A 26370-nucleotide genomic window follows, 5' to 3' on the forward strand; every position below is an offset into this window, starting at 1 on the left:
GTCAGGTATTTGTATTTCAATATGAGTAGGGAAATGAGAGTACTCCTAAACATTTTAAAGAAAAAAAAGCACTGCCCATTGGCAATGTGCATTAACCAATTTTCTCCCAGGAAAGACGCGTGGCTCGGGCATGCTGCAGGCCCTGTGGTGAGTGCTGCCTGGCATTTGGTCACCCCCCTCAGTGGTGACACCTGGGGCGCACCGCCTCCACCGCACCCCCTTGTTCTGTCCCTGGGTAGCCCACTAGCAATAATAATAAAAAAGGAGATATGGAGATGGCAGAGGCAGGACAGAGGTGGCCTTGCATGTGCTGAATGAAAATCACTGGAATTATCAGGGTGTGTCCTGTCCCCCCCCCCCCCGTGATCTTAACCCATCTTACACAGCTGGAGAAATTCAATGGGAAATTCAACTGTGTTGAAAAATTCAAAGAGAGACAAATTTCAAAGGGTGGCTGTGTTTCAGCTCTCATATTGTTTCAGATACTGCAAATTCAGTAAGTTTGCCTTTAAATGGAAACTGAACTGAATTTCTCCCCATCCCCAACTCCAGCTTACCCAGGTGCTGTCCTGTTGAAGTGATGGATTCCTCTTTCTACAACTCTGTCTCCCAAGTTGGCTGCCTTAATTCTTATATGGAGCTTAGTCAGGTCAGAGACAGGGGAAAGGAGGAAGGAATTTCAGCCTTTTAGACATATATAGAGTACAGATGAAGAAAGAAAGGAAGGAAGGAAGAAAGAAAGAAATACTCATAAAAACACATGATTTGGTTGCATGAATGTATTTGTGTGGAAGGTGATGGGAAAATAAGTATTCTAAATACAATAAAAAGACTTAACTCAAAGAACAAGTCTAGAATCAAAGAACAGGTCTACCATCTGGAGATACTGTAAAACCAAATCCAGGAGGGGCACTTCCTTCACTGCTTTCTATTTTGAAACTGAAAGGTCCCAGCAAAGTGGGGTGCTGAGTCTGCTCCAAGGGCACACCCTCACTTCAGGTAGTGCATAGTTAGCCTGCAACAAGACTGGCCTGCATCCTTCAGAAATGGAGAGACAGCCTTGGAATATTTCCCAGAATCCTCTACCACATGCAAGACTGAGTCATAGCAGAAGAGTCAATGTGGCAAGAATTCCATAAAACCGAAACTGTGGAAATCACTTGCGTTATTCCTTTTTTTAAAATTGGGGGTTGATGAGGTCTAGATTTTAGAAGAAAGTGGGAAATGACTGAGGGGAGCTAAACTCCTCTCCCCTCTTTGCCTCCTCATGCTATTTAACTTCCCCCTCCTTGGCTCAACTGGAATATAAGTAACTGTGGTGATGGAGGGTGGGGAGCTTAAATGGGGAGTGTTCTACTTCTTCTACTACACCCATGCCCTTGCTTTCTAATTCGTAACTTCTCAACCCACAAATCCACATAATATATGTATACTCACTTACCTGCAAGAACTGAATGGGACTTTGCTGGAAGAAGGATGTGGACAGATATGTGGGTATAGAGTATATTGCTAGTGAGAGCCCCCAATACAAAATATAAATCAGTAGCCATAGAATCATAAGTAAGTTTGTGATTGTCTCCAACTTACCCAAGTTTTGTCCTGTGAGGTGATGGATATTGCTTTATGCAGGGGCAGGTTTGTCTCTGAAGCTGCTGCCTCAATTCTTATATAGATCTTGGTGAGGTTGGGGGTTGGGGCAGGGAAGGGAGAAGGATGAAAGTTCAATCATATGTTGAGTAGATATGGATAGGATAAATATGTTTCAATTTCCCTGGAATTCCCTCCAGTGTGGACTTAATTTACATGTTGAGTAGATATTGATAGGATAAATATGTTTCAATTTCCCTGGAATTCCCTCCAGTGTGGACTTAATTTATGGTTGTGACCACTATACAGTTATGTTTCTGACAATGGGTTGGAAAGCAAATACCCTAAATAAAAAATAAGCACACATAACTAACATCAGATAATGCATCTGCCTTCTGGAGCTTAGTCCATATCTAGGCGGAGTACTTTGTTTGATATGTTTGATATTAAAATGAAAGGGGAACAGAGTGCACCTTTTGCTCAAGGGCACAGACTCACTTTGCATTGTTGATACCCAACAAGAATGGCCAGCTTCCTTCAAAATGGAGTCTTTACACTAGAACATTTCCCAGAATCCTCTGCTACACGAAGGAATTCCGTGACAGGCAAATCCACATGGCAAAGAAGCCACAACTGTGAAAATAGCTTCTGTAAATTCAAGCTAGGTATACACACACACACACACACACACACACACACACACACACTTAAAAATGGAGCTTGGTGAGGTCCATTTTTTTCCATGAAAATAAAAAAGGCTGAAGGGGGAACTGAGATTTCAATCTCTTTGCTGTCCATGCTGTTTTGCTTTAGGTTTCCCCCCTCCCTGGTTCAATTCCAGGATTTCCAGGTTTGTTTTTAGATGTGCTATAAGCCACCCAGATTGGCTGGGATGTTGTTATGATTGTGATTGTGATTATTATTATTATGGCTGGGAGAAAAACTAGACAGGGGTCAGGGTGGGTTTCAGCTCCCATCACCCCCCATTAGCACCCAGTTGACTCAACTACTAGAGGATGGTGTAGCTAGTCCCTGATATTGGCTACTAAAACTTTGTAGCCGCTGTATTTTTCTGGTGACAGCAATTTCCTCACACACAACCCCCCACAACACTTGGGTTCTTATGGAAGGATGACACTCACTTGTGCAGAGATGGTTTATATATATGTATAAAGAGTATCTAGTGTGTGTGTAAGTAGGGCTGCTGGTCTGAATATCTTTTACAGGAACACAGAAAATATTCTCACAGTCTGAGTTTAAACATGTATGTCCACTGCCAGAAGATTTATATTACGCTTGATGCTTTGCATGTTTGTATGGTCCACTGGGGATTCTTTTCTTAAAACACACACACACACACACGTGTCACATGTATTTTTTTGTATAAGGTTTTATTCAGATTTTTCACAATACAATAAAAAGAAACTATTCTAAACAGAAAATAATAAAAATAAAAGAACAAAACAAAAGAAGAAAAAGAGGTAGATGAATACAAATCTCTCTCATACATATATCCTAATTTTGAGCAATGAAATTCGTTTAAAAGATACCTCTGTTATTTAAGAACTGTGTGGTTATGGTCTTCCTGGGATCAAGGTCATGTCCCACCAACTTCTAATTTATTTTGGAAAGCAGAATGGTAAACTAGCACGAATTAACAAGAGCTCAAATGATTTTGATGTCCTATTTTTCAATCACTCAGCAGCTACTCCATTTTCAATCCTGCTGCAAATTGCTTCCACATAACATTCCATTTGGACAACACCCTGGTGAAGCAGACCCCTGTAAGTAACAGTATTTCACATTCTGCTCTCCTTAGTTTGTGTTCTGGGGGTATAGAAAGGTAGGCCAAAAAACAAAGATTAAGTCAACAAAACAACATACATAAAAATCTCTCAGTCTAACCTACCTCACAGAGTTGTTGTGAAGGCAATACAGAGAGAGGAGAGCCATGGATACCACCATGAACACTTGGATGGCATAGAATAGGGGTTTCCAAACTTGGGTCTCCGGCTGTTGTTGGATTACAATTCCAAACATCCATAGCTGGCAAGGCTAGTTGTCAAGGATGGTGGGAATTGTAGTCCCAAAACAGCTGGAGACTTGGGAAATGCTGGCATAAGGAGAAAAAGATAAAAGCAAAGGAAATAGCACCTCCTTGCCACAACATAAGGTCCCTGGCTAATAGCATCTCTTTCACCTTCTCAACTATGGTCACCCTTCTTCCTTACTAACCTCTCTTTACTGTTCATCTCAGGCCTAAATATAATGATGTAGATTTTGGTGAGGAAGATGCAACCCAATAAGCCAGCAGTAGAGGCCAAGATGGAGAAGATCTCCACAGCCACCATGTATTTCCCTTTGGTGCTCAGATAAGTGGGGACAAAGGACAGCCAAACACTGCAGAAGACCAGCATGCTAAAAGTAATCAACTTGGCTTCATTGAAAGTATCAGGCAACTTCCTGGCAAAGAAAGCCACAGAGAAGCTCACAATGGCGAAAAGACCCATGTAGCTGAGAATAAGGTGGAACATGATGTCGGAGCCTTCATTGCACTGCACTATGATTTGCCCATCCTGGGAGTGCAGGTCAAACTCTGGGAATGGGGGAGAGGATGCCAGCCACCCAAGACAGATGCCAGCTTGAATGAGAGAGCAGAAGCTGATAAGGGATCCTGCCAGCCTCTTCCCAAGCCATTTCCTCAGGCTGTTCCCAGGCTTGGTCACCATGAATGCCAAAACCACAGTGAGGGTTTTAGCTAACACACAAGCAACAGCAATGGAGAAGACGATGCCAAAGACGGTTTGCCTCAAGACACAGGTCACCTTTGTAGGCCTGCCAATGAATAAGAAGGAGCAGAGAAAGCAGAGAAGCAGAGAAGAGAGCAAGGTGCAGGTGATGCCCCAGTTGTTGGCTTTGACAATGGGAGTGTTCCAGTGCAGACCGAAGGTCCCCATCACAACAACTGTGACCAGAGAAAGCAGAAGAGTCAAGGAGGCCAGAATTGCCCCCAAGGGCTCCTCATAGGATAGGTAGCTTATTTTTTTCGGAATACATTGGTCCTGAAAGGCATTTGGGTAGTGATCATCTGGGCATTTCTCACATTGATCTGCATCTGAAAGTGAGAAGCATGCTTTTAGCATTTCTTGAAGCAATAATTATTAATAATATTGGTACTGTCTATTATGTTGTACGCGGAACATATTACTGAGTTGATGGACCAAAGCCTAATTTTTCAACTAAGTGGTGGTTCATCTCTGAACATCTCAGCTGTACTAATCAATCTATTCATATTTATTTGTCATGGTTGCAGTATACAGATTGATTTCAGTGGTTCCCCCTTAAACATGTCTATCTCTGCATCCAGCCCCATGTTTTTGCATTTCTAAGCTTGTGGCTCAGTGTTTCTTTTTTACACTTTCCGTAATGGAACTTGGGAGTGCATGAAACAACCAGGTAGCCTGTCATCAGGAAAATCTATATTTGACAAGAAATAACTGTTCCTAATGATTGAAACTGTGTGGATACAATAGAGGAGATAATTTACTATTTGTTAATAACAGAAGATGAAAATGTGTTGGCTGCAGTTTCAATGGTGAGAAAAGGGAATCTATGGCATGCAATCTTAACCATTTTTACCCAGATGTATGCCATGCTGATTTCAATGGTACTTACTCCCATGTGGATGTAATTTCACACAAGATATGCCTGAATAGGTGTGCAAAAGGTAGGGGAGAGGAAAGGAGAATATGTGTCAATAATATAAACACATGTGCTTGGGATCCATGTCAGAAAATAAGCAGACACAGTAAGACTGAAACATGAATGTCTATGTTGGAGAGGAAGATGGGAATTCCAGTTGACTTGGGTTCCTTCACTTACCCTTCTGGACTGAAATCCTCCCTTTAGGGCACTGAACACAATCATAGCAACAGATTTGCTTTCCCTGCTGGGCAAACATACTCTGTCCAGGGTGGCAGCTCTCAACACAGGTGGAAATGGGCAGCATCTAGTGGTAATAATAAGCAAGGGATTTTGAATCGAATAAGCTTGCTTCTCTACATAACTCTTATTGTCATCTATGTCCGCTTTGCAGCAGAAAAGTCACAGGACTGAAATTAGAGAATGGCTGTCAAGCATTTGCTCCCTGGGCAAGCATCAGGCCCCCCAATAAAGATGCTTTGTGCTGTCACTTAACATTTGGCCAGCCCAGCATATGTCTGAATGGCAAAGAGAAGCTAGTGCCAACCTTCTACTTCTTGATAGATTGATTCCTCATAACCCAATGCTGATTCCCTCCTAGAGACACTCTTTTGAAGTTTAAATAAGAATAATTTTTTATTTAGTGTACATGACATTGCAGATTAAAATATATAATGCATGTAGGTGTTGCTTACATTGCTAATATATCTAACATAGATTTTTATCTAAGATAAATACTGTTACAGACTGACAGCAGCACAAGAGAACATTCCTGTTGCTCTAACTGTTTAGACTGCTCATAATTGCCATAACTGTACAAACTGACATAACTATGCCCTTTTAAAATGTGTTTTTTATATGTCGGTTTTAATCTCTGAATATCCCTGAGACTTCCGGGTATTGGGTGGTATATAAATTCAATCAATCCATCAGTTAATTGCCTCAGACATGTGACAGCACAGGGTTTTATAACCTTCTGAGCACCAGGACTTTCCTTAGCATTTTGGATGCTTTCATCCCACACATTATGGCTCAGCATGCATGGAGTTCGGCGTCACCATCAGCCTGATGTAGACCAACATCCTGGGACAGGATATCACCAGCACTCCATCCATCAACATTAATGACCACACACTTCAGGTGGTGGATAATTTTCTTTCTACCTGGGCTCCGCATGGCAGAGATTGTTGGCAACAATGCATTTTAGAGCACAACAGTCCCTTTTCAAGAGCTTTAAACACTTGTCAATTCCCCACTCAGAAAGACCTTGTTCTTTATTCCTGATCTCTGAATTAGCTTCAAACTAGCTCTGGATCAATAACGTAAGAAAAACAGTGTTTCATCAGTGAGTTACAGAGCTTCTCTCCTCACACTTCTCCTTTGTAGCCATTTCTGCTTTTCTGGATCCCCTTATCTTCTCATAAAAGATGATGATGATGATTAAAACAAAAAAAATGGTCACACCCACCTGCTTGAACTTGGGATTCCATGCGATGGCACTTCCATCCACTGTGAACTCTTCTCCTGGGAGGGCCTGAGGGTCCATTCTCCCCACTCGGACTCTCTGGAAGGACTCATTGGGAAATGTGACCAAGTTGAGGAGATCATAGCCACCTGCCTGCTGCCCCTTCTCATCAAAAGAGATTTCTTCCCCAGCACTGTTGTTGAAGTGGATGTTCTTCAGGAAGGAGTGAAGCTAGATTGCAAGAGAAAAAACACAACAAACCTTGGAGGCTACTATGCTCTCTCTCTTGTGTTTGCCAAGTGAATCTTTGGATTTTTACTATTACTCATCAGTATGTTATAGGACAGTAAAAGCTGCCATACAGTGAATGAAATCATTGCTCTATATAGCTCAGTCAATGATTGTTATTGGCTCTCTAGGGTTTCAGAGTCTTTCCCATCATGATCTTGAGATGCTGGGGGTTGAACATGGGACTTTTTGAATGAAAGCAGATTGATCTGTAAGCCTTTCCAGATTTGCAATTGATCTGTAAGCCTTTCCAGTTTCAATATTATGAAACATGGCTTGGTATGTTTTTAACTTGGCATAGATACCAGGTACTTCAAAAAACTCCTCATTAACATATGCAACTGCCTTGTGCTGAGTTAAACCATTGTTCTCTGTAGCCCAGAACTGTCTACTCTGAATTGCCACAGTTCTATCTGGCATACATCCAAGGTTTCAACCCAGTTCTTATAACAGAGGACACTCCTGGTCCTTGCACAGTCCCAAGTAGGAGAATCCTGGGATGGATTAATTTAAAGAGCTTTGAATGTGCAGCATGCAAAGCATGTGGCCTTTTACTGAGATAAAGTCCCTCCCAATGATAGAGCTCACCAATGAAAATCCCCAAGGCCTCTCCTCCATGCCAGGGCTCATCTGTGAAACATATGAACAGTAATAATAATTCCTGTGCTTCTAATACTGAGGAGAGTAGTTGACAGTACCTGCCAGGGTTTAACTTTCTGCTGCATCCATTTCTCAGCCAGTACTTTCTGTTTGGCTCTTGAGGAATACATGCTATGGAGAGCATGTGCTACTGCATGGACGGCATTGTAGATGGTGTAGCTCTGGCTGGACATTTCCATTTCAAACACAGGTCCAGTGAGTTTCTCCAGCTTCTCCCTTCCAGTGCAGTGTTCGAAATTTGTTTCAAGTAGATCTGGGAATAAACAGAGGAATGCACTGGCCCAGAACTGCTGGATGAAATAAAGATTTGGCTGCCATGGATTTATGGTCTGTAGAAAGTCCTGAAACCCTGGAACTGGATTTGAATGGAGTGTAAATGACAAAGTGCCATTGAAGGATTTTGAAGGAAATTTGCCTCTAACCAGCACTGCAGTGAAATCCCATTGAGCTGTTGTAATCCACACCCTCTCCAGAGGGTACATAAAGGAAACCTCACAGGAGACTAAAACCAGTCTCAAAGCCTCTAGAGATTGACTGTCTCCGTAGACAAGAATCACATTCATTTGCCTCTGTGTGAGAGCAAACATGATTGGTCTCAATTTTTGTTGAAGTAGCTCATTAGGTAAAAAATTTGTCACTAGTGGGATCACCAGTGTCCAAGAAATACAAAGATTATTCTGGGAAAGCCTTGGTCTGAGAGTACGAAGGAAGGTTTCTCCACTGTCATCATCTGAAACAAGGAGGCCAATCCAGTTCCACCCAAACTTCCTGAGTAGCCAAACAATGCCATCATACTGAGCTTCTTCATTGGGGACCATTTGGAAGAAGGAAGGGAAGCGTCTTTGGTCACTCAGCCCTGGATCCAAGGAGCCATAGCTGAGCTAAAGGGAAAGGCAATATATTTTTAGGAATCCGAAAACCATCCATTTGTTCATAGAAAGAATACTTCATTATTGTGGTGGTTGACCACCTGGTCTTACTTTTCTAAGTATACACCCGTGGCATTATTAAGTCTCCAACTAGGAGAAGTTTCTAAGCAGGAAGCTGGATGCTCCTATGATTACATGATTTGTGGCATGGCCAGGTTTGGAAGAACCAGAGCTTGGATTATTAGTACTTTGGGTTTATCCCCCCCCTCTCCAAATCCCAATGCAAATTGAGACGGCAGTGTTGGCAACACATAGCTAGGAGGCTTGAACATAATCATGTACCTATACCAAGTCTAACGTAGGACATATGTGTAGAAAACATAATGTAATGGGATTGAAAGCTAACCTGGATGCTTTTTGAGGTTTTCTGTGTATGTCTGCCCTTGTGGTTGTATCTATGTGTCTACACACATACCTGTGGAATCTTGTAGGTGTTTAATATATTGGCCATCTGAAGGGAGTTTTGGGAGGTGAGCCCTCCAACAACGGCAATTAATCTATCTTCCCCATTACAGTGGTAATTGGGGGGATTTCGTTGTCCCATGAAAAGAAGAGCAAGAGTGTTCCTACAAGTTTGCAAAGGATTAAAAGCATTCTCATAAAATGTTGATCCCAGTGTGATGTTGGATAAGACTTTGGCATTCTTGTTGATCTCTTGCATGGCAAAGATGAAGGCAAGAACATGCTGGTAGTTTTTCGGGATCATTCTGCAATGAGACAAAGAATGACTGCAAACATGACAGAAGAGAAACAACTGTGTTGAAGTTTTCATTTTGATTCATGCATGTCTTTCACTTGGATGTTTCAGCCTACACGACAAGAACATTTCATTCAAACTAATGATACTACAGCAGTCTCCTAAGATATTATGATTAGATGTTCAGTATGGAAATAGTAGATTCAAGGAGATCCATTGCTGTGCTGTGGATGAATTGGTGGGGTTGGATATTGGAAACTCAGAAACAAAAAGCAGTTAACCTGCCAAGTTCAGTCAGGCTCTATTTCTTTCCCCACTTAACTAGTGTCAAAATCACCAACACAGTGGGATTTAATACTGAGTAAATCATTGCATGTTCCCAACATTCCCTTTACCTAAAAACAACTTGGGAAGCAAAATCTTCATCTTCTTTTTTTATTCAATGGGATTCACTTCCCATATAATCGTGCGTGGGATTATAGGGTGTGATCACACAACCTTCCATTGGAAATTGCTTATTCCCATGTAAACATGTGTTAAGGAAAGCTCTTCTGGATCCCAAATATTTGAGAGGAAGCATCCCATTGGGCTCTGTGGAACTGCCTTTCACGCAAATCTGATTTAAGCTGCAATATGGCTGCAGCCACTTACCTGGGAATAAACACTACTAAGTTCAGTGGTGATTACTTCGAGTAGGTAAGCCTAGATTTGCCCTGTCAGACTAAAAGCTGATGCATGTTTGGGGTGTGGAGCGAAGCCCATGGAACTGAACAAGGCTTATTTGCAAGAAAATTTTGGCACAGGGATGGGTTGCAACATCTATGGCTTGCAACATCTATGGGTTGAAGTAGTTTGAAAACTTCAGCTGGGTTGTGGATGGGGCTCATATGGGCAAAAAGCAGGGGCAATCTAGTAGCCACACTTAAGCACTTTGGAATACCCATAGATTTCAACAGGATTCTGGCCCTGTACCCACTGAACACAATGAAGGGACTTGTTTTCAAGTTAATGTGTCCCTACTGCTGGGCTTTGCACTTTGAGGGAAAAGGAGGGAACTGCAGCTTATCAGACTCAAAATGAAAAGGTGATTTTTTTTGGTAAAAAAAGAATATCAAGTTGTAGGTATCATCTAAAAGAATATCAAATTGTAGGTAGTTCCACTTCAGTGTAGCAATACAGAAACACAACAATGAACTGTGGTGGTGGTGGTGGGGGGGGGGAGTAGAATAGCATTTCAAGCAAGTCCAAATTTGTATTGAAGTACTTCTTAATTCTTTCCACAAGAATGAATATCCTACCTGAAAGACAACTCTGAAAAATATTGTTAACCTTGTGGTGTAGAGGGATTTGATTAGGTTGCATATGGTGCCTTAGACTGATGATGTTTATTTCTGCTAACTCAAGTGGTGGGACAAAAATCTGAATGTTCCCTGTGAAGGCTGACAGGAGAACCGAAGACAGAAGCCGATGCAGTCGTGTATTTCATCAAGTCATGAATAATCAGTGGACAGAACAGAAAATTTCCCAATCAAAAAGTAACTACTTAAAAGGTAAAGATAAAGGACCCCTGACAGTTAAGTACAGTCGTGAACGACTCTGGGGTTGCAGCGCTCATCTCGCTTTACTGGCCAAGGGAGCTGGCGTTTGTCCGCAGACAGTTTTTGCGGGTCATGTGGCCAGCATGACTAAGCTGCTTCTGGCGAAACCAGAGCAGCGCACGGAAACGCTGTTTACCTTCCCGCTGGAGTGGTACCTATTTATCTACCTGCACTTTGACATGCTTTCGAACGGCTAGGTTGGCAGGAGCAGGGACCGAGCAACGGGATTAACCTTCCGATTGCCAAGCCCTAGGCTCAGTGGTTTAGACCACAGCGCCACCCACATCCCTAACTACTTACTGAGAACTACTTACTAAGTAACTACTTACTGAGCAGATAATGAAGAGGATTGTGGGCGCTCCATAAATTTCTGCATTTTGAAGTTTGCTAGCGTAATGGATATAAATTCACCGATGATCATGTCTGCTGGAGGACCATACGAATTGGTTTGAATTGTTTTTTCCAATCTGCAATAGCTCAAACTCTTGCTAGAAGAATAATGCATCAGCAACAGCAGGAAAAGCAGGTGGCGTGCTAACCATTCTTGGGCTGAACTGGAAGCCATCATGTTTACCTATAGTCACTAACAGCATTTCAGTCTTGGCTGAAGTTATAAGGAAACTTGGCTCCATGGAGGCATGTACCTGCCTCAAATCTACCTCCCTAACTGGATTCATGTAAGGTGATAGGACGGGCGCCTATATAGACAACAACACAGGACCATCACATTTGGAAAGGGCTGTTTCTGTGGCTTATATTGTGCCTGGCATCTGATTTACCATGGGACATTTAAAAGTAGTGATGCTGATCAATAATTATAAAAATTACAGGGTGAGATATTTGTTTTGCTAAGGTCCTCAAGTCTCAGAACAAGCAAAGTTATCATGCTAATGAGATTTCTGCTATAGCCCAAGATCTTCTCCCTTGTGAAGCAGTGACTTGGACAGTGGGCATAACTTTCTGAATGGAGACAATTTGACACAAGTGCAGGGTAAAAAAGAGGCTTGTTTTCTGTGAACCGCCCTGAGACCTCTGGGTATAGGGTGGTATATAAACTCAATAAATAAAAATAATAAAATAATGTACATATCCCTTCTTCTGATTCAGACCATTCACCCTTCTATCCAATTACTGTCTACTCTGAATAGCAATTATGCTCCATGGCACATCAAAGAGGTCTTTCTCCCATGCAACTTGAGCTTTATTAACTTCAGATGTTAGTACAGTCGTACTTCGAGTTACAAATGCCTCAGGTTACAAATGCTTCAGGTTACAAACTCTGCTATCCTGGAACTCTGCTACCTCAAGTTGAGAACTTTTCCCTATTATGAGAACAGAAATAATGTGCCAGCAGCACAGAAGCAGCAAGAGGCCCCATTAGCAAAAGCACGCCTCTAGTTAAGAACAGTTTCAGGTTATAACTAGAGGTGCCACTGTAATTAAACTTTGTCCTTATGTATCTGAAGCTGAGACTGGTTGGGGCGGTCCAGTCAGATGGGCGTCATATAAATAATAAATTATTATTATTGTGCGCTCTGCTACTGAGCAATATCCCTTCACTGTAACCTGGATGGTTAAACACTCCATCATAACAGCAGACCAGATATCTCTTCTCTTCTTCTGCCTCCCTCAGACGCCATCCCACATGCGATTTTTGTCTGTCCCCACAGAAGCCTAAGGATCTTTTGCATTAGGTCTCCTGATATTATTGGACGGCAACGCCCATCATCTCTGGCTGCTGCCAATGCTTGCTGGGGATGAAGGGCATTGTATTCCAACAACTTCTGGGGATGAAGCGGTGAAGAACAATGATCTGTTCCATGGACACTACTGTCCTGGGACCTTCTACTTGTTTTCATTTCAGAATACCAAACCTGAGCCAAAGGTATGATGTACAATGTCATCAGAGCTATTGGGACAGAACATGGTCACTGCAGATGGTGGATTTGAATGTCACTTGGGATGGGTGAACAGAAGACACACAGATTTAATATACTAGATTTGATTTTTAAGCAAATTCTTAAATTTGTTGCAAGCAGATTTTTAGAATTACCAGGTTAGGTAATGGTCCATTAAGGAAACAAAAGGAGAGGCTCTGAACTCTTGGGTAGTTAGAAAGACAAATATAGTGATGAGTGTTGAGAAATTGGACCGGGATTCTTTCTTCAAAAAGCTGAACTGTATTCTTTTATTTTCCTGCATACAAATCAGTATTCCACTTTTTAAAATCCAAACTTAGTTCACAGAGCTCTTGGAGAGCATGACATATAAGACCCAAATCAAGAATAAAGTCACATGCTGTTATTTTCTTTAAAAGACACCCATAAAGACAGTGATCCATTTTGCTGCTTCTGCTGGGAGGGCATTCCACAGGGCAGACACCACTACAAAGAATACTTTCTGCCTGGTTCCCTGTAACTTCACTTTGCAGTGAGGGAACTGCCAGAAGGCCTTCAGAGATGGACCTCAGTGTCCACGGTGAATGATGCAGGTGGAGACACTCCTTCTGGTATGCAGGTCTTGAAACCCTCCAATAGTGTTGAATTGTCTTCTACTAAAATTGCCTAAAGCTGTTGATCTTTGAATTTGCATTCCCCTGTTCCCAAAGGCTCATTGTTTGTTGTGAATTTGGAAACATTTGATTTTGTGGAGAGATATGTGCCTGAGAATGTTCAATAGTTTTATATTAACTTTGTAGGCAGGGAATAGCCGCAATAAGCACTGTATCTTCCCTTCCCACATATTATTCTGAGACCTACACAGGTTGCACTGGAAGTTATAGACAGCTTTTTCTAGGGGAAGGGTTCTGGTCTAAAACTTATGTTCCCCCCTCTTTTGGAGTAGCACATTTACCACACTAAGCTCCCCTTGAAAAAGAGGAGAGATGGTCTCTCCCATTATGGAGGTGTGTGGGCAACCATGTGAGGGCATTTGGCCCTATAGGGGGAAGTGGAGACCAAGATATTTAAGCTTCTTCCAACCCACACTCTCCCCTCTTTTCTTTGAGACACCCATCCTCCCACCCTTTGTAGTGTGAGCCTTTATAGGGGGACTGAGTAAGAACCTATTTTTGGAGGGGTGACACTAATTGGACCATGCATTCTCCTTTTTGTCTCTTTCACACTCTTGGGTGTTATCTGTGTTCAGGTAGCATATTGCAAGCCTTGTGCATTACTCCCAACAGGAACATGAGCCAATTTCCTGATGAAAACCACCCCCAACCCCCAACCCAAGCTGTGTTTTACAGAACAAAAAACTATTTAAAAAAAGAATATCTGATCAGAGACAGTGTCTATTATGTTCATAATTTTGAATATTCCGGTTCTTGTGGGGAAAAAAGTGTTTTGTTATGCAGGAGTTCGTTAAAGATTTACCTAATTCACTCTGAAAAGAACAAGCTTCTCTGATGTCTTGCTTTCACTCGTAAAGAGCTTCTGAGCTCTTCATAGGCAGAACGTAGGCACAGAGACACACATTTTGCTTTTGATAGAATGAACTTTATTGAGAGAATAGCCATTGAGAGAAAGCAACAGAATGCATAGTTAGAAGCCTGGCGTCATTGTCCTTAGAGCCACAGCTCCCAGGGTCACCTGAAAAGGGCAAATGACTGTTAAACTGGGGAAATTCAATGATGTGGTTGCGTTGCAGGGAGAAATGGCCAAAGAAGTGTTCCCGCTTCAATGGGCAGAGTGTGGCTTGAGTGGTTTTCTGCCTATCACAGCACCTTCTCCAGGTGAACGGGCTTCTTGTTTTCGCAGGTCACACAAACGCGTTTGGAGGTCTCTGTGCCTTTGTATTTGCAGTCCTTAGGAGGTTTACCATCAGTGAAGCTGCAGTCAATCATGGGGAAGTTCTCGTTGCTGTCATAGAATTTACCTTGCCAATGCTTCCCACCATTGCCGCAGACCTGTAGGACAGACTCCTTGTCATGGTTGATGAAAGTATTCCTCGGTTTGCATCTACTTGGGTTCAGATTCCTCTTCACCATCATGAGGTTGCAGTAGGCACTGGGGTTGGAGGCTCGGGTCTGAGGATAATCAATGTGCTTGTTTTGAAAAGCTTCCCAAGACTGCCCTTCGCAGGACTGCACCAGGACGACACTGAGAAGGATGGCCAGACGAACCAGCAGGCAACTAGAGACCAGCATGGTGGCGTCCAAGAATTTTCTGGGGGAAAAAGAGGAGAAAGAAAAGGGGAAAACATTAAGGAGATGCCTATTTATTAAGGCATCTTATATACCTTACAGGAAATACACCTATATAGGATATTTCCTTATAGGAAATGTGGTGATGGAATATGGAGCATTTGTGGGAAGCCTCTATTGAAACAAAGTTACCGCATTTTTCGCTCTATAGGACGCACTTTTCCCCCTCCAAAATTGAAGGGAAAATGTGTGTGCGTCCTATGGAGCGAATGCAGGCCTTCGCTGAAGTCTGGAGAGTGCACTGACCCCTCTCGCTTTCCAGGCTTCAGGAAGCTCTCCGCAAGCCTTCGGAGCGTGGCGGGAGTGCCCGCCGGGCTCCCCAGGCTTGCGGACAGCAGCCTGCAGCCCGAAGCCCGAAGCAACTGTGTTGAAAAATTCAAAGAGAGACAAATTTCAAAGGGTGGCTGTCATATTGTTTCAGATACTGCAAATTCAGTAAGTTTGCCTTTAAATGGAAACTGAACTGAATTTCTCCCCAACCCCAACCCTAACTCCAGCTTACCCAGGTGCAGTTCTGTTGAAGTGATGGATTCCTCTTTCTACAACTCTGTCTCCCAAGTTGGCTGCCTTAATTCTTATACGGAGCTTAGTCAGGTCAGAGACAGGGGAAAGGAGGAAGGAATTTCAGCCTTTTAGACATATATAGAGAACAGATGAAGAAAGAAAGGATGTACTTGGAAGCCTGGAGAGTGAGAGGGGTCGGTGCACACTGACCCCTCTCGCTCTCCAGGCTTCAGTGAAGGCAACCCAAAGCCTCTGGAGCGTGGGGGGAGTTTCCTCTGGGCTCCGGAGGCTTCAGGTTCCTTTCGACCTGATCTTTCCTTTCCCACCACCACCAGCCTCAAAGATCCCTGAAGCCTTTGGAGTGCAGCGCGAGGTCCCGCTGTGCTCCAAAGGCTTCAGGGATAGCTTTGCGCAGCCACCCCCAAGCTAGAAGAGCGAGACGGAGCCCTACATCTCGCTGTTCTGGCTTGGGAACACCCTTTCTAGCCTCTGCAGGGCAGCGGGGTGAAGGCACCCCGCTGCCTTGCAGAGGCTTTGCACAGCTAACCCCAAGCTAGAAGAGCGAAACGGAGCACTCTACAGCGCTCCATCTCCCTGTTCTGGCTTTGGGCTTAGCCGCACGGCCTGCATTCACTCTATAGGACGCACACACATTTCCCCTTAATTTTTGGAGGGGAAAAAGTGTGTCCTATAGAGCGAAAAATACAGTATATATCTACATTTAAAAATGGAGCTTAGTGAGGTCCATTTTTTTCCATGAAAATAAAAGATGCTGAAGGGGGAACTGAGATTTCAATCTCTTTGCTGTCCAATCTCTTTGCTGTCCTTTTGCTTTAGGTTTTTCCTCTCCCTGGTTCAGTTCCAGGATTTCCAGGCTTGCTTTTAGATATGCCAAGTACCGTGACTATGAGTTGGGCCAAACTTATTCAGGGAAAGCCCCATGGAGGCCATGTTTTCCACAAAGTCCCAAGCAGCCCCTTGTAAGGTCGTGTCAGCATGGATGTTAAAATCCCCTAGAACAACCAAACTAGGTGTCTCCAGGAGAACATCTGCCATGACCTGAAGCAGGTCAGGCAGGGAATCCTTGGTACAGTGGGAAGGTTGGTACACCAAAAGGAATCCTGTACTGCCTCTATTGCTCAGCTTCCAGAACATGCACTCATCCTCTGTAGTGTTTCCTTAGGACACTCTAGAGACAAAATGATGGACTATGGCTGGCTGAGTCATCTCTATGAAGACAACTGCTTCATGATTTTGAGGAAATATTCATGGAACAAATCACCATGACTTTTAGCATCTAAGGAGTGCCGATAGGCACTTATTTTCTCAAAGGCTGAGCTTCCTTATATGTGAAAAATCTGATTTCAGTTCCTCTAAATATGAAACAGCAGCCACAATGTCAGAAGAGAGGTGGTGACCACCTTCAACTAGGAACGTGGGGAAAATATGTTCCACTTTGCATTGTAGAAATGCATATGAATATTCATTGGTTTCAAAATTATCTTTTATTGCTCAAAGCAGTCAACCCTTTTAGCAGTATAGCTAAAATGAGATTTCTCATAAAGAACAACCTTCTTACTGCTTCGTTCCTTTCTCCTTAGAGCCAAGGCCCTGTCCTGTCCTGATGGTTGGCTGCAAAACCAGGGCAACTGCTATGGATATTTTGATACCAAGTTGTCATGGAAAGATGCTGAGGTAAGAAATATTTCTCCTCAACCAAGATGTAATAGAATCATGGAATCATGGAATTGGAGGGTATTCCAAGGGTCATCTAGTCCAAACTCTTGCAATGTAGAAATCTCAACTAAAGCATCCATGACAGATGGTCATCCAACCTTGGCTTAAAAACCTCCAAGGAAAGAGAGGCCACAACTTTCCACTGTCAAACAGATCTTGCTGACTCTCTAATGTTTATAATTTACATCTTTTGGGCTCCTATCAGATTTCTTTGAGTAGGGCTATCCTTGCCCTGGAACAATACCTGTCCAGCATCTCAGACTTAACAAAAGAGAGTTGGTCACTTTATGTTCCAGTGAAGCGTCTCCGTGGGAGCTGAGAATGTGACAATTATACCAAATCCTCCCCTCCCACTAGGAGAAGAGGGAAGTAGAATAGACTGCAGTTCTGAAACAGATCTGAGTCTGGGTTCACAAAACATTTCATGGCTCTGGCTGTCTCCCTAGAGAACTCATGTATGAACTGCAGATTTTGGCAGTTTTTGATCCTTTGCCGGCTTGGCAGTATTTGATCCTTTGCCTGCTTAGGGTTTCCGGCTTAGGGTTGATCCTTTGCTGGCTTAGGTTTGATCCTTTGGCAGTGTTTGATCCTTTGCCAGCTTAGGGTTTCTCCAAATGACCTTTTAATTGACCACTTATCCTGCATTCACCCTAGATGAGGGGGCAAGAACATGCTCCTACATTTGTTCATTTATTTATTTAAGTGAATTATTTGTGAAAACCTACACTTCCCGTTATGTGCTTGAATTCCTCGTGTGAAATGCTGTCGATCTGGATAGTAAATTGTACATGACAACTGCCCTGGGATATTTGGGTGAAGGGTGGTATGCAATTTGTAACAACAACAACCATCACATTCATGTTGTATTTTGAAAACAGTGGTTGCCAGGCTAAAATCTGAGTTGTGTATACTCCTCGCCATAGCATTTTTATAAGAAATGGTTAATCTGTGATCAGATCAGAAAGCAAAATTAATCTGGACTATTTATTCTTCATGTGCCTCCTAACTTCAGGACCTAATGCTGTCATTTGTTCTCTTTTAAAGAAACCGTTTACAGTTTTGTAAAATGGAATGATAGAAACTGCAACCAACTCAACAGCTACATCTGCAAGAAAAAACTCTAAGACAGCAACTGTCATTCCCAACTGTGCCTTCTGTGATTGATGGACAGCTCTCTGGAATCATTACCTCCTCTCCAATCCCTCAAGGATCAACTCTCATCCATTATTGAGAGGCAATATTTCAATATGAGTAGGGAAATGAGAGTACTCCTAAACATTTTTAAGAAAAAAAGCACTGCCCATTGCAATGTACCATTAATCAATTGTCCTGAACATGACCATCTGGGTAGAACATTCCATTGGTTGCTGGGGTCAGAAGGGAAAGAGGATGGAATAGTTCTACGTGGACTACTGCAGTGCACTCTACATGGGGCTACATGGGCCTTTGAAGGTGACCTGGAAACTACAACTCATCCAGAATGTGACAGCTAGACTAGTGACTGGGAGTGGCCACCGAGACCATATAACACCAGTCCTGAAAGACCTACATTGGCTTCCAGTGCATTTCCGAGCACAATTCAAAGTGTCGGTGCTGACCTTTAAAGCCCAAACGGCCTTGGCTTAGTATACCTGAAGAAGCGGCACCACCCCCATCATCCAACCCAGACACTGAGGTCCAGCACCGAGGGCCTTCTGCTGGTTCCCTCACTGTGAGAAGCAAAGTTACAGGGAACCAGGCAGAGGGGCTTCTCTGCAGAACGGCCTCCCATCAGATGTCAAGGAAATAAACAACTCCCTGACTTTTAGAAGACACCTGAAGGCAGCACTGTTTAGGGAAGTTTTTAATGTTTGATGTTTTATCTTGTTTTTAATATACTGTTGGGAGTGGAGCCTCTCAGAGTGGCTGGGGAAACCCAGCCAGATGGACGGGGTATAAATAATAATTGATGATGGTGGTGGTGATGATGATGATGATGGGGACTCTTGCCTTTGCACAGTAGACTGCCTTCAAGCCAAGCAAAGATCAGAGGCTGCTTTACTTCTATCTCTCTGTCCACCATCCAGACAATCATGGTCAGTGCTCAAGTACAGATTCCAGGCAGACAAAATCACTCATGTCTGGCACAGAGAAGGGCCTACAGGTGAGCAATTGGTGCAGAGGTGTCTGGTTTAGCATCCCAGGATTTGGCACTGCTCAGGTAGTCTGGGATCCCCTTACATTTTCCCCTGTCCCCAGCTCTCAAAATCCCAGCTTTAGTATCAGCTCTGCTGAGCACCTCTGAGAAAAGAATTTAGGTTTGGGATAAAAAGTTTCACCTACAGGTTTCACCTACAAGGCACTCCTGAGTGCCTTGTCAGGTATCGGCGACAGTGCTGGACTGGAGCCCCAGAGGTACAATGTGCTTCTTTTCCCTGGGAACTCCAGTGCAGGAATTGCCCCTTCCCCCATCTTCAAATATATGGTATTGGAACTGGAGCAATAAGGATGGATTCAGTGAAAAGAGAATACACATAAGCGAGTTTATTAGGATTATATTTTGCAGAAGTAACAAGGAAACTTCCAAGCGAATGGGAAGACCAAAGAGGTAGCTCTATAGAGGAGGTTATATTAAAAATGAAGAAGAGCTGTATTTTCCCCTTTGAGGGATGGGAGAGGAAGGAATGAGATCAGAGACACATCCACTAAACAGGCAGAGTTGGGAACTCCAGTCTCCTTTAAATCTCTTGTTTGCAGATATAGGTATTCAAATGGTGACAAGGTTCATCATTCCACTCTCGAAAACCTAAAATTCAAGACATGACAAAAGTTACTATTTCTTGCCCATTCTTACATAACCAAATGGATGTGGTTTGGAGTACGGGTTAGGAATTGGATTTGACTAGGGTATTTTTCAGGTACTAAAAATCTGGACAAACTTGTTGAGCTCTTTTCTTTTCTTTTTGCTTGGGCCTTGCACCGCCTCCCTCCCCGAACCCTGTTCAGGCCCCTATTCAAGGTAAGTGGCTTTGGGATACTCACCATCTGGGCTTCCTCTTGACTTGCACTGAGCCCGGGGCGCTTGGCTCTGTGCACATGCCATCCATCTGGGCAAATGCACACACAGGTCATGCCCAGTTAACTTTCAGCCTCGCCTCAAATTGAAATTGCAAGGTGCACCAGGAACAAGTGAGGGCCGGCCTGAGCTTTTTTCTTTTTTTGAGCTGTTTTTTTTTTTTTGCAAACATCTCCCTTCCACCCCCCACCCCAAAATTCCAGCTTTTAAAGGATGTTTGAAACTTTTTCCTTTGAAAATAGTCCTGGTTGCCATATGTCCAGGTTTTCCCAGACATTTTGCTGCCCAGACACCATTTTCAGGCCCTGATTCCCTAACATGTCTGGGAAAATCCAGATGTATGGCAACCCTAGATTGGGCAGGATAGACTGATCTAGAAATGACCGACCCCATGTGGGTTGCCCATCTGACAGTTGCCTGACATCAACCTCATAAGTGTGCTCCTGATTCAAAATTTGCAGCTGAAATCAGGTCTTTTTTTAAAGTGACGCCTTATTTTGTTTCTTTATCTGACTTTAACCACTTCTTAGAGAAATACTGTAGAAAATAATATGACATGGCCCACTTGGAAAACCACTGTTTCCAGAATATAATATGCAAATGAGTATGCATGCAATAAAACACATGCAACTAAACTATGTAGACGAGCTACAGCTGAAGCCTCCTGGTGTGTTGGGCAGTGACGCTAAATGCTGAATGAATGGACCACTGCTAGCCAGAGTAATTGATCTGTAAACATTTCTACAAGCGAACACCTGGTTGAGGGTTAAATATGACTCATAACTGGATCCCTTAAAATCAATAGACTTTAATTAGTGATGGTTGACAGATGTCCTGTATTTTCAGTGCAATTTAGTGAGATGCAACCCTGAGAAAAGTTGGAAATTTATAGGGAATTGGAGGGTAATGTAGAATTCAAGATGAAAACGCCTTTTTTCTCAGGCATGCAAATAGTTTCCCTACCTGTCCTATGCAGCAGCTCCACACAATACTCCTTGTCGCCATTATAGTTGTTTGGCTCCCATCTGTTCCAGTTGTTGTAATTAAAGACTGAATCATCAAGCCACTTCCAATCTCGGTTCTGCAGGAAAGAGAAGGAACAGCTCATTTGACCAAGGAGGTTTGTAGCTCAGTGCAAGGATCTTCAGAGGAGGTTGCTCAGCAGGAAGCTCTTGCAAGCTATGATGGAGACATTAGAGAAGAAGCCCCTACTATAAGCACCATCTGTGCAGGGCCATGGGTGCTGAGGCACCCACAAAATGTTCACTGTGGGGGGTTGGCAGGGAGCGGCAACGTTTTCCATGTGTGGGCACCCCTAATGTGGTGTGGAACCCAGCATGCCTGGCCCCTATGCAAAATAGTGGAGAAATAATTATGGGATACAGCCTAGGAGATGATTGAGATAAGGATGGGATGGCATTGCTAAGGTGCCACTGTGCTGTGATGATGACCTGGAATAGAGTAATTGAAGGGAACTCACCTGCTCGCGATCATGGAGCCCAATCCAGACATTATGTTCTTTCTTCTGCTTTGAGGAGATATGATTGGCCACCAAGGCTGACTCTTGCTCTGTGAGTATAGAAGCCAGATGGGTCCCACGGCCATGGCTCTGGCATGCAATCTGAGAATAGAGAAGGCACTAAAGTAATTCTGCTACCATTATCACCATCCGCTTAACTGTAAGTCACTTTCCCACAAAATGGTGCCCAAAGTGGTTCACAATGTAATAATAATAATAATAATAATAATAATAATAATAATAATAATAAAATTTATTTATATCCCGCCCATCTGGCCGGGCCTCCCAAGCCACTCTGGGGGGCTTCCAACAAAATATTAAATATTAAATATTAAAAATATTAAAAATATTAAAAAGACAATAAAACATCAGACATTAGAAATTTCCCTGAACAGGGCTGCCTTCAGATATGTTCTAAAAGTCAGGTAGTTGTTTATTTCCTTGACATCTGAAGGGAGGGTGTTCCATAGGACGGGCGCCACCACTGAGAAGGCCCTCTGCCTGGTTCCCTGTAACCTCACTTCTCACAGTGAGGGAATTGCCAGAAGACCCTCGGGGCTGAATGATGGGGGTGGAGATGCTTCTTCAGGTATACTGGACTGAGGCTGTTTGGGGAACTTTGAATTGTGCTCAGTAACATACTAAAATAAAAATTCAAAAGTGATATCCCACCCAGTTGGAGTTATCCAACTGTGAACAATCATGTGTAATGTCAAAGTTCTTAATTTATTCTATATTTTGGAATGTTGTTTGTTACTGACAGTGTTTTTGTACTGTTATTTTTTGTAAATCACTTTGGGTTTTAATAAAACCAAACGGTGTATAAATCTTGTAAAATTTATGAATGAAAGAATGAATACTGATTTCTCCTCAGGCAAATCAGACTGAGTGTTCAATGAAGAATGGATATCACATAACTTCTGTGTAAGCTTTGTGCAAACAAATCAGGCTGAGGGTTCACGAAATAAGTCCTTTGGGGGAGACCAAAGTTGGTTTTCTCACAACTCCAAATTCAGAAGCCTTTGCATACAGAATGTTTAGATTGTTTCAGAAAAGGAAAATAGGCATTTAAATGTATGCAAAGAGTTTTGAGCTGAAGGGATTTCCTTTGGAATGTTGAATTCATATTAGCTTGACCTCTGCTGCAACACAGATAATCACCAAACAAACAAACCTACCACATTCCATTTTGGCACTGCAGACCATTATTCTTTTCAGTAAGAGAGATGACTTGCTTCTTCATAATGGTGAGTGAATACATTCTGGCCAGGCCACCCCTCCTGACCACAGGATCCAACTCTTTTGGGCCGAGGTCCCTTTAGCCCCCCAATAAAATATTTGAGGGGGGCCACCAGGGGGCGCATTGGAAGATGGCCGACAATAACATCTCTCTGACCCATATGAGGTAATTAAGAGGCTGCTATGGGAAGTATGCAGTCTTCCTACCCCCCCAGGAGATGGGGGGGCTGCCTTGCCAACGGTGTCCACAATGCACCCCCGGATTCGAGAGAAGGGGGTGCAGGTCACTTGGCACGAGCCCTCTATGAGGTCGGCTCTTCCTGACACCGGTTCCAATCAGTGTGTGCTGGTTTGCTTTAGCTCGGAATCCACCATTGGAATCCATGAGTTGCTTTAGCTCGGAACCACCATTAAGAGACTGTATGTTTGGAATGAGGGGGGGTGGAGGAAAAAACTTTTCTTTTCTTTGCATTATGTGATATTAATAACCCTCCACCCCAGAAAGAAATAAGATCGTTGCGTTTTACTAACCACAAGCAGGAATTCAAGAACTGTGTGGAGTGGATTATAATTAAAGAGATGATCGGTAAACAACGAGAACGTGGAAAATTTTATGACGCAGCTTAAAATGGCGTCTTGCTAAGACAGGCTTGCCTGAGAAAGAAAGACAGGGGGAGGAGAATCAGGACCATTGGAATGAGAAGTATGGTTGCAGTGTGATTTTAACCTGACAGTGCCCTCTTGATATACTCGGCAAGCCTGAGAAAATTAAAGGACAGACCAAAGATTAATTTTTTATGGAAGCATGGAATGGCGGCTGTCCCTGAGCGATATGATCTTTGGAGAGTACAAAACCCACACAGAGGATGCCTGTCTCTAATCTGCTTGTGAAGATTATCAGAGATTGCAAAGAAAGGAATATATGATAACAACAAGAAGATGAAGAAAGTAATAAAGGACTATCTGGATTGAACTGGATAGAACTGTTTAATTAAAGCAGCAATACAAGTGATGTTTGGACTCGTTCGGAGCTGGATGTATGGGTACCCCCAACAAAATTTAAAATTTGGCTGTATAATTTGGAATTAATGTGATTTGGATAATGTGATGTGATTGGCCTGTTAATAAAAATTATTTAAAAATAAAAAATAAAATATTTTTTTTTTGGGGGGGGGGGTTTCCCAAAGGCGATGGGCATTTCCATTCCAGTGGGGGGGGGTTGCCATGTCTTGTGATTGATTGTGCAGAGCAGGGCTTATCTGGCCACTGCTCCACCCCTTATTTTATTTAAGTTGGCACCCTTGAGGAGTCTTGACTGTTAATTAAGCCTTCTTGGCTCCCATGGAAACACATCCCTTGAACATGTTGGGTGACCAACTCAATCTGAAATGTTGGCCAGGTATTGTCTCAGGACAACTCACATACATAGCCCTCCTGAAAAAGATCTCATGTGCAACCCACAACAATATCTTATGCTACAGCTTGGTTGGTGAGAACCAACTTCTTACCTCAGCTTCAGACCATGGCTTTGGGCTATCAAAATATGCATAGCAGTTGCCCAGCGCTCTCAGCCAACCCCTGGGACAGGATCTGGCCCTTGCTGTATGGAAAGAAGAGTAAAGGAAGAAAAAGAGGGTGGGACAAAAGTTGTAAGAAGACTGTTTTTAATGTGAAATCTCACTTTACTTGTACTTTTGCTTATTCCAGTGAGGAAGCACAGGTAATTTAAACCTTTGTGCTTTCAGAGGTGGTTAGTGTCCAGTTGATTTGGTGAGACAGAAGGCAGGGAGACCAACAGAAGGTGGATCCAGAGGCAATGACAGGCAGTGCCACTCCCTGACTGGTTGTCAATATGAATCTGAGGAGTGGTTCAGGGCAGACTGAGGTTGGTAGGGCAATTCCCTATTCACTCTAATGAACCAGCTTCAATTGCCTGATTATTTATTCCAACAGCCTTAGCTGGGTTACCATCACTTGGAAATCTAACAAGTACTTTTGTTTACATCAATGCTGAGCCCCTATTAAGATTTCTGGGAAATTCCCAGATAATTGTTAAAACACTCACCTCCGGGGAAAGAATAGGAGACCAGGAGACCAAGAAGGCAAAGGTAGGTGACAACCCCCATCTTCTGGATGACCTTTTGTGGAAGGAAAAGTGCAACAAATTAAAAACATCCTTACTTATTGCCAATGTGGTGATAGCAGGAAGAAGAAAACCAGCATTTTCTGTTCTTGAAATCATAAATGGGAAGATTAGAGAAAGAAGAGAGAACCCAAAACTTAAAAGTTGGCGATTGTTGAAGTATCATGGAGTCAAGTAAGGTTAGTGTGCAGATGCACCTAGTGCTGACCACTGACTCTTCTGGACCAGTGGAGACTGCTGTCCATTGGGGCTGGTAGGGCAGAAGGCAGGAAGACCAGTGATAGGTGGAGCCAGAGTCAAGGACAGGCAGAGCCAACCAATCCTAACTTTGTTCCCATCCTCTTACCTGCAGAGTTCCCTTCCTCTGTAGTGTTTCCTTGGGACACACTAGAGACTAAATGATGGACTATGGCTGGCTGAGTCATCTCTATGAAGACAACTGCTGCATGATTTTGAGGAAATATTCATAGAACAAATCGCCATGAGTTCTAGCATCTAAGGAGTGCCGCTAGACTCCTGTTTTCTCAAAGGCTGAGCTTCCTTATATGTGAAAAATCTGGTTTCCGTTACTCTAAGTGTGAAACAGCAGCCACGATGTCAGAACAGAGTTGGGGGCCACCTTCACTAAGAATGTGGGGAAAATACGTTCCACTTTGCATACAAAGGGAAATCCACCTGATTTGCACGTATTTCTTCAGATTGGCAGTGCAGTTCACCAGCCAAGTATTGTGAAGGGAAATGCAAGGACTAGGATACAGTGTGTAGAAATGCATATGTATATGAAAATAGCATATAAAATGCATTATACAAAGGAGAAATGTTTTAGTAGAAATGTGTCAATTAGTAGAAATTTACTAAAATGCTAATTTTTAAAAATTTTAAAAATGCCAACTGATGTGGAAGACTGCAAGAGACCAAAGCTGTCAGATTCACCCATCCCGACCTCCAACTTACCCAAGCTCCGTCCCGTTGAGGTGATGGATGCTGCTTTCTGCCGTGGCAAGTTGGGTTCTCAGGCTGTGGTGCCCATTCTTATATAGAAC

General features: G+C 43.0%; 3 protein-coding genes across 3 annotated transcripts in view; all 3 read right to left on the minus strand.

The window, feature by feature from the left end:
- Nucleotides 1–2284, minus strand: part of LOC310691186 (C-type lectin BpLec-like) — a 136657-nt gene extending 134373 nt beyond the window's left edge. Inside the window, exons 1-2 of the mRNA XM_083470847.1 lie at nucleotides 2086–2284; nucleotides 1588–1674 (exon numbers count right to left, since the gene is read on the minus strand). The gene's annotated coding sequence lies outside the window, so the exon portion shown is untranslated. The remainder of the gene's footprint in view (nucleotides 1–1587; nucleotides 1675–2085) is intronic.
- Nucleotides 2285–14401: 12117 nt separating this feature from the next.
- On the minus strand, nucleotides 14402–15089 carry LOC310691202 (ribonuclease pancreatic-like). Its single transcript, XM_083470870.1, has one exon. It carries the CDS (start codon nucleotides 15071–15073, stop codon nucleotides 14642–14644), a length of 432 nt encoding a protein of 143 aa, XP_083326996.1. The 5' UTR covers nucleotides 15074–15089; the 3' UTR covers nucleotides 14402–14641.
- Nucleotides 15090–19879: 4790 nt separating this feature from the next.
- On the minus strand, nucleotides 19880–26370 carry LOC310691192 (C-type lectin-like). The gene is made up of 6 exons (XM_083470857.1): nucleotides 26282–26370; nucleotides 25250–25322; nucleotides 24693–24784; nucleotides 21907–22047; nucleotides 21390–21507; nucleotides 19880–20156 (listed from the first exon to the last, which is right to left on the minus strand). Exons 2-6 carry the CDS (start codon nucleotides 25308–25310, stop codon nucleotides 20089–20091), a joined length of 480 nt encoding a protein of 159 aa, XP_083326983.1. The 5' UTR covers nucleotides 25311–25322; nucleotides 26282–26370; the 3' UTR covers nucleotides 19880–20088.

The sequence above is a fragment of the Podarcis liolepis genome (assembly GCF_965112155.1).
Source record: "Podarcis liolepis genome assembly, chromosome: 13".
Lineage (NCBI taxonomy): Eukaryota > Metazoa > Chordata > Lepidosauria > Squamata > Lacertidae > Podarcis > Podarcis liolepis.